General features: G+C 39.4%; 1 protein-coding gene across 2 annotated transcripts; it reads left to right on the top strand.

Moving 5' to 3' along the window:
- The first annotated feature begins 1,433 nt into the window (after positions 1-1,433).
- Positions 1,434-8,130, top strand: RNF7 (ring finger protein 7). 2 transcript variants are annotated; one of them, XM_063114631.1, is made up of 3 exons: positions 1,434-1,723; positions 5,725-5,772; positions 7,577-7,633. In XM_063114631.1, exons 1-3 carry the CDS (start codon positions 1,556-1,558, stop codon positions 7,631-7,633), a joined length of 273 nt encoding a protein of 90 aa, XP_062970701.1. In that variant the 5' UTR covers positions 1,434-1,555. The 2 variants fall into 2 exon arrangements, with proteins under 2 accessions (XP_062970701.1, XP_062970700.1); XM_063114630.1 differs by having other exon boundaries at positions 1,455-1,730; positions 7,577-8,130.
- The last annotated feature ends 717 nt before the right edge of the window (positions 8,131-8,847 follow it).

The raw sequence follows: 8,847 nt of genomic DNA, 5'->3' as shown, positions 1-8,847 counted from the left end.
GTGGGGAGAGATTTGCTCTCTTGACTCTTCTGGCCTCAAGAGCCTCCCATCTGCCCCCAGTTCAAACTATACCTCTTCCCTGAGGCTTTCCCTCACTGCATCAGTCCTCAGGGATGTCTCTGTACCCTTGTAACACTTAACACACCACTCAACAAACAGGACACATTTGCATCTAACCAAATGTGACCCTGTATCCATATTTATGTTTCTGTATATTTATTCATTCTTGTCTCCCCTGTCAGACTCCTTGAATCTGGTTAGCTCCCACCCAGGCACAAGGCCTGGGTTCAAGGAGATGAGTGGATGGTGAGAGGCCCAGTAAGAAGTGGGAGGCCCTGGATCCCAAATCTGACAAAGCAGGTGTCCACCACTAAGTGGTGGTGGGAATCAGACATCTCCTTAGGCTCTCCGTGCCTCCGCATTATCTTTTAAATGGAGATGTCTGCTTTGCTTGGGAAAACATAAGAAGAATATGACCCTGGGCTACCAGTAGAACTCTGGTTTCAAAACTGTCACTTCGCATAATAGCAGTGTGATCTTTAAGTTACTTTACTTCTCCGGACATCATTACTTGTACATATAAAAAGAGGAGGTTAAACTAGCTCAAAGTGTGGTCCCCAGGGGTTCTGGGGTACTTTCATGGGATTAATGAGGTCAAACTATTTGCATAACAATATTCAGAGCTATTTCTGTTCATTCAGTGAGTTTTCTGGACTACATATGTGATGTCACTGTTCTATTGATAACTTGTAATGGATTTATTACTGAGATAACCGGTAAAGGGATCTTAACCCTTGACTTGGTGTTGTGAGCACCACACTCTCCCAAGTGAGCTAACCGGCCATCCCTATATAGGGATCCGAACCCGTGGCCTTGGTGTTATCAGCACCGCACTCTCCCGAGGGAGCCACAGGCCAGCCCTTATTACTGTTATTTTTAAATGAAGTAGTACATTTAAATTTTTCTTCTGTTTTAACTTCTTAAAAAGCAAGCATTTATCTGTCACCATATGTATCCTACATAAACAAAAGCTCTTTAAGGTCCTGAGACCAAAAAGTTTGAGAACCATTGAGCCAGATTTCTAGATCTTCAGGGTCATTCATTCTCTCAAATTACGGAGGTCATCAAATGCCCCCACCTCTGATGGAGTTTATATTTGTGAGAGGAAAGACAAAGAGCTAAATTAACAAAATCCCTTCTAAGCGCGGTAAGCTCAATAAAGGCATAAATAAGCAGGACTCGTGTCCCTGCACAGTCCGCGGGCCTGCTCTGACGTGAACAGCACGCGACAGCACCGAGGCCCGACCTCACCCGGCGTCGTCACGCATGGGCTCTGCGTTGCCCGGGTGCGAGGAGGGCGGGGTCACAGTCCCCGCCCCTGCGTAAGGTGACGTCACTGGGCCACGCCAGCCAATCCCAGACGGCCCGGTCTAAGCACCGCGGTGGCCGGCGGCCTGCGGGCGGCGCTGTGGCCCGTCGGGCGGCCCCACGGAGCAGCCGTAGCCGCCCGCCTCCCCCGACCCAACGTCTCCGCCGCCGGCTCCGCGCCGCCGCCATGGCCGACGTGGAAGACGGCGAGGAGCCCTGCACCCTGTCCTCTCACTCCGGGAGCGCCGGCTCCAAATCGGGGGTCGACAAAATGTTCTCTCTAAAGAAGTGGAACGCCGTGGCCATGTGGAGCTGGGACGTGGAGTGCGATACGTGCGCTATCTGCAGGGTCCAGGTGATGGGTAAGCGCTGCACGCGAGGCCGGGGCCCCGGGGCGGCCTCCGGGAGGGCCGGAGGCGGGGAGATGGGCGCGCCCGAAGTCGCGGAAAGCCCCCCGCCCTGGGGAGGGCCGGAGGACGCGGGGCCGAGGGCTGGGCCGCCGCCGGGGGCCGTCCAGCAGGACGGGCAGTAAACGGAGGACCAGAAAAAAAGGTAATTTCAGGTAGTGCGGGTGTGACCGAGAGAATAAGACGGGGTGACTTGATGGGGGCTGGGAGGAACTGCTTCGGCTTGTGCGGCCAGCCCCGCTCTAAAAGCGCACGGCGGAGGGGTCGGGGTACAGGCCACCACGCAGCGGTGCACCTCCGTGTCTCTGGTCACACGCCAAAGTGAGGCTCGGCAGTCACCTTCCACAGAAACGACACCCTCAGTCCTGCTCGACGGGCGCAGGGAAGAAGAGGGTTCACAGCCAGTGCGTTTCCGATTAGCTACCGCTGCTGTTCGGCTGTATTTAAAATCTGGATTGACTTAGGACAAGTCACATAGAGCTAGCTTGAACTGAAGCGAATACATTGGGGTTCAGGAGTATTTAATTTATGGAAGAATGTGCGCCCTTTATTCAGAAACATAAAACTTTATCTCCATCTTGTCCCCCTCATCATAGGATGCCATTTTCTGGAGAAGATACTGCCCTGCTCTGAGTCATGCGGAACCCTCTTTGATAAATGTCTTTTTTCTATAATATTTTGAGTAAAAATATCGGACAAAGTGAAACATTTCAGAACTGCTTAATCTCTTTATGTTTTGTGTGGTTCCTGTTTTAAGATCTCAGACCACCTTGAAAGACAGGTGCTATTTGAATGCAAAATATGTTTAAATAGGGAATTTAAAATTACTGGAAGAGCATCTTAAATGGTGGTGTTTCTTGAGAGTAGATGAAGAAAACTGAGATTTCAGTACTTTGAAAATTTTGTGGCTTACCCTGACAAATGAGAGAACTGGAAACTCTCTCCCTTCTTTGAGGGATGAGATTTTAAACCTAACAGAATAAAGAGATTTCTCAATTTATGCTCTCTTTGGTCTTTTATTCATAAGGGCTTGTTTCAAAGAGAATTTACAACAGTTGGACTCAATTTTGGGTTTTGTTTTTTTTTTTACTTTTAAAAGACTTTGATTTTAAACACGACCCACTTATTTTGCATATTAGGTTTTAACAATATTTAGTTTATTTGCCTGCAATAAAACCTCCCAGCCCCACCCCTTACTTAAGAACTAGATTCATCATTTCCAGCTTGGGAGGCATTTTTAACTGATTCAGGAGACATTTACTGATTCCAGGAGACATAATCTTTTGTTCTTTTGCAGGACGATCTTTGCTACGCATTTTATCTCCTAAATTTCTTTTAGCTTAAAGGAAAATAAACTTCCTTTTAGTTCCTTCTTAGTTTAAAAATAATGTTCCCAAAAAGTCGTTTTAAAAGTATTTCTCTCCTATAAAGCTATTTTCTCCCCAAAGGAAAAAAATGTAAATAGTAAGTGGAAATGTAGGACCTAAAATAGCGATTGAAATTTTGCAACAAACTTTATGGAGATATTTAGAGTAGGTCAAAGTATGGGTTATAAATGACTCACATTCATCATTAACTTTCTAATTATAGCAGGTATTCTGCTACTGCAGGAGTAATGTTGCATGTTTACAACAGTTGTACTTTGGGTTCAGGAAAGTATTCTGGACTACACCTTTGAATATTGTTTATGAGGTGTTAAAATCTGCTTAGTGGTCAGGTGACAGCTGAAGGAAATTTGCTTTTCAGACTTCCCTGTCCTTACCCTAGCATCATTCTAAAAGATATAGAAATGTGCTGATATTAGGAACATCATTAAAAGAATTTTTTTTTATCTTAAACTTAAGGAATTTTTGTAGATTTGGGTCAATTTTTATAATGAATCTAAATCCAAGGTATAAGCATAATTCAGAGAATTCTGCTACAAGAACCCACAAAATCCTATTTCCTTAATATTTGGAATTTATCTCACACACCTGAATGATTTATTACTTCTTGCTCCAAGATTTGCCTGTCAGCTCATTCTGATATGGGTGACTCTCTCCTCGGTTTCCACTCTCCTTCATTCTGAAGGGAGCAGATGTCGCACTGAGCAAGTGCTCATAGGAGGGGAATAGGTTTGCTGTAAAACCCAGAGTTAACTCTTCATGACTATGTTAATTTAGACACTTCACATAACCTTTCTGGGCCTTCTTAAAATTCAGTGGTTGCAGAGAATTAGAGCCAGATACAGGTAACATGTCTTTACTGTTATATTATCATCCTTATAATTTAGTTGTTTGCTTATCTACCTCCCCATTTGGTGGTGAGCTCCGTGGATCCAGCTTTGGTCGTTTTGATATCACCAGTGCATAATTCCTTGCAGAACAGATGCTTGGTAATGTGGAATTGAAGAAAGCCTCAGAAGGCAGTGGTTGTTTTTAATCTACGCCCAAGAGGCCGGGGTGGTGGTGGTTTTTTTAAGGTTAAGAGCATGCAGAGAGGAGCAAACAAATGCCTGAGCATAATCCAGTGTAAGAGGAGAAACAGGCTTCAACTCCACTGTGTTTCTATTTTTACAGAATTATTTTTCTCCTATTTATGTTAAAAACTATTTTTCTTCTGTTGAACTTTCTTTTACCCAATTTTGACTCCTCTTGCAGCAAGTGAATGAGACCATTTCATTGGTCCCTAAAATATTCTTTATTACTTCTATCATCAAGCAAATAGTACTACAGACTGAATTTTGAATACTTCTGGTACACCCTTCAGGTTCCCATTCCTAGTGTTTACTCCCTAGTAATTTATTAAAATACTTTGCTGTTGTTGGGTAGATGCTTGGGGCTCCAACTTATCAGTAAAGGGAACATTTTTTTAAAAAGAAAAAAAGAAACTGGTACAAGCGTACTTCAAAAAGTTGATGGAAAGACTCGTATTATCTTTTAATTCTATTTCTCCACCAACTTTTTTGAGTACCCTCATATTTAGGAGTACCTAGTATTTACTTATTTTATCTATAAAATTCTTACAGGTATGTATCATCCCCACTTAATATATAAATGCCTCGTGGTATTTCTTTTTTACAGGTGATGGAATTGAGGTTCATATAGGTTCATAATTGGTGTAGGGCCACGAAAGTAGTAAATGCCAGTGAGGTGGGATTTGACTCCAGATCTGCCTGTCTCCAAAATCCTTGCTTTCCCTTCTGCACCTCACTGCCTTTTCACGTCTTGTTTGGATGACTACCAGTAATGACCTATTGAAGGCATACAAAATAGCTTATTTTAAGGGAACTCTCAAGTGTCTTAGGGAAGAAAATAATAAGTTTTTATGAGTCACTGAAGGAAAACTTCCATGTTGATAAGTATGGATGACTCAAGAAAATTTGTTTATGAAAGAATCAAAAAATTTTTAATTTTTATGTAGGTTATACAGTCACATAATTTAAAATTTTTAAGAAGGGATATGGTGTGAAAACTCTCCTTTCCGTTTTATCCCCTCCCAGTAAACTTTATTATTTGTCTTGGGTATCCTAGAGTTTATGTATAAATAAGCAAATACCAATATATATGGATGGCTTATTTAAAAGGATGTCTTGAAAATAAATTTCCACTAAGGTTAATCTACGTGAGCATGTCCAGTGAGCTTATAGTAACCTCTAAAATAGTGGAGTCTGGCATATTTGTATCTAGTGGTTTTCTCTAGTGACGTTGTCAGGACATCTTTTCATCAGAGCTTATAAAAATAGAGGGTCATTAACCCTTTTAAAATTGCTCCTGGTCATAAGTCAATTAGTGGAATTCTTTGTACTTTATTCTTCTTAAATAGTTATGTTCAGATGAGAAATTAATAGCATGAGTCTTTTATCTCCATCTCTAACCTTTAGGGTTTTTATTGGACTTTGAAGTGTGTCTGGGTTTTAAAAATTGCATTCTGAGCATCACAATGAGAATTGCTGTTTGTTTACTTTTAGATGCCTGTCTTAGATGTCAAGCTGAAAACAAACAAGAGGATTGTGTTGGTATGTTGTAATTTCTTTCTCTTGCTTTTTCAACTGAAGGTTTTCTCTCAGTGGGGATGTTTGAATTTGCAATTAAGATTGACTTTATCAATACACAAAAATAAACTGTAAAGCAGTGATCTATTATTAATATTAAATGTGTTGGTTCTCAAAAGACTTAAATGGAATGAATCTGCAAGTCTTTTTATTGCTACAATTAAGAAGAATTGGTTATATACTCCAGACATGGTCACAGTAAATATTTTGGTAATCAAAAAAGAAATAATTATTTTCTGTTAAGAAAATTATAAAATGAGGAGTTTGTCAAAACATCATTTGAATTTTGGCTATATTATAGGTCAGTTTTGGTTCTAATAAAGCATTTCAGTTTTCGTTACTCTTACCATACAATATTTAACTTTTTAACTAAGGTAGGAAAAAGTCTCAAGTCTCAGGATTTTTATGGAATGTGATTTCTGTGTTGAAATCTATCAAATTTATTTTGTAGTCTTAGACTACAGAAGTTGTCTTAGGCTAAATATTTTAAGCATTTTTAAGGATTTGATGTCCTAGTTCTTGAGAAGATCACTTCTAGATTGCTATATAAAAGTGTTTATAGATTTTCCTAGAATAAAAGATTAATTTTGTACTTTGTGTTTGCATGGTTTGCATACAGCTTCTTAGTAATGATTTATGCAGTTTTGAGCAAATCCTCTTTCTTCCTCCTGAAACATGTAGAATGTTTTCTCCTTGCTTCCTACTCTCTACAGCCAATTTTTATAAGTATTATTTTTTCTCTTTGTTCCCCACTATTTCTTTCTTTCTTTCTTTTTTTTTTTGGCAGCCAGGTAATATGGGTATCTGAACCCGTGACCTTGGTGGTATAAGGCTGAGCTCTAACCAACTTAGCTAACTCACCAGCCCCCCTATTTTTTTTTCTTTTTCATTTAATCTTGTTCTGTTGTCATATAGTTAGGTTGGCGAAACAAGGGACAAATGAAGCCTAAATTTGAGATTGTATTCCAGATTGTGGGTGATTTCCCTTGGTTTAAAATGTTTCTTTTATGCTGCTTGTTTAAAAATATTAATTTGGGAAGTGTGAGGGGTAGGCCACTTCTTTGCTCACAGAGAGACCTCTCTGTCCAGCCTCCCACTTTAAAAGTTTCATCTGTCACATGAGGAATCGCACTGCTTATAGATGACTTAACACAATTCATCACTTCTAGAAAACAGCTCAGTAGATGTACAACTGATAATGTTCAGAAGCATGTTATCTGTTTATAATAGCCTACTATGAACTGAAAACATTTAAAACTTATTATATCTTGGGCTGGCCAGTTAGCTCTGTTGGTTAGAACACAGCCTTATGACAGCAAGGTCATGGGTTTAGATCCCCATACTGGCCAGCTGCCCAAAACATCAAAACCAGAACTTATTATATCTTGATAAGTAAAAATCAGAAGGACATTTTTCAATAAAATAAAGCCGAAAAGATCTTTAAAGTCAGTGCATGACTGAGAAAGTTCAAGTCCTTTAATCTCCTAACTTAAAGAAGACAGCATGTGGAGCTATGTAGGAACTGGGGATCATCACATCACCCACACATTCTAGAACAGGGATGGAAAGTCCCCCCGCCACAGTGACTTATCTCATTTCTTAAGTGGAACTTAATCTATAAGTTTCTATTTCTTTGTAGATAGAAAAAAATTATTTTGGCCAATTAACCATCTTTTTCAAGATTATGAACCATGATTGTTATTCATAATATAAAATAAGTGATAATTTTGAAATATGTAATGTCAACTATTCTTTTTCTCTTTTGCAGTGGTCTGGGGAGAATGTAATCATTCCTTCCACAACTGCTGCATGTCCCTGTGGGTGAAACAGAACAATCGCTGCCCTCTCTGCCAGCAGGACTGGGTGGTCCAAAGAATCGGCAAATGAAAGTGGTAGAAGGCTCTCTTAGTGCAGTTGTTCCGAGCCCTGGTGAATCTTGTTATCAAGTGCCCTATAAAGGTTAGAACACTCCCAGGGGATTAATTCTTCAAATAGGAGGCGATGGATCTGTAGTCCTTTGGGACTTATCAAAGGCACAGTTTAGCATTTTGTCAGTTTTCTTTTCAGAAATTCTGTACAATCAAGAAGGTAATTTATTAAAGATTGTCTTTCCTACCTCTGTAGTGTGTGTCATACACACTGCTTAGAAGTGCTGTAAAAAAAAGGAGAGAACTCCAAATTGAATGACCTTTATAATTTACCATTGACATAAAGGGGCTGTGGAAGCAGTTCCATTCAGAGAAGTTTTTGCATGCTTATGACTGATCAGTTTTTAAAAAAGAGAATGTTATAGTAACAAATAAAGTACAGTTTAAAATCCAACCCTTATCCTTAATTTGTTCCTAATATTTATTTTTGGTGGGGAGGAGAGGGCAATCCATAAAATCTTTATTTGATATAATGAAATTTTTAAGGTTGGACCAGTGAACAGGGTAAATAAAATTTAAATTTTGGGTGTGTGGAATTTTGATTGTCTTTTAAGTTGCCATCTTCTATATTTGACTCTCATCAAGAAAACCTAAATCTGTACTCACCTTACCGTTCAGTCATTGAGTGGTAAAGGACAGAAGTATTTTCTAGTTTTGGTTGGATTATGTTGTAATTTAACTGTGTTTTAGGTAAAATGTTAGTGAGGGAGAAATGTTTACCGATGTAGCTTTGGATCAAAAAGTTTATCACATAATGTTTTAATAAATGGTTTATTCTGTTTTCATTATTCGAATTATCATGATTACAATTTTATGTACAACCTTAAACTTAATGTTAATAAATCAATTTGGCATTTAATTTGAAAAAATTTATATACTCTTTCATTTGGCAGTAATAAAATTTAAGGTTTATTATCTGGAAACATAAGCGTGTAAGAAATTTTTTAAAAATTTTTCTTTCTTTTTTTTTTTTTTTGGCAGCTGGCAGGTATGGGGATCTGAACCCGTGACCTTGGGGTTATAAGGTTGTGCTCTAACCAACTGAGCTAATTGGCCAGCCCCTTAGAAAATACTTAAATTTTATCAAACTCATTCATATGCAGGGCAGATT

The sequence above is a fragment of the Cynocephalus volans genome, chromosome 11, assembly GCF_027409185.1.
Source record: "Cynocephalus volans isolate mCynVol1 chromosome 11, mCynVol1.pri, whole genome shotgun sequence".
Lineage (NCBI taxonomy): Eukaryota > Metazoa > Chordata > Mammalia > Dermoptera > Cynocephalidae > Cynocephalus > Cynocephalus volans.
The sequence above is the reverse complement of the archived record's forward strand: the minus strand, read 5'-3'. Positions and strand labels throughout refer to the sequence as shown.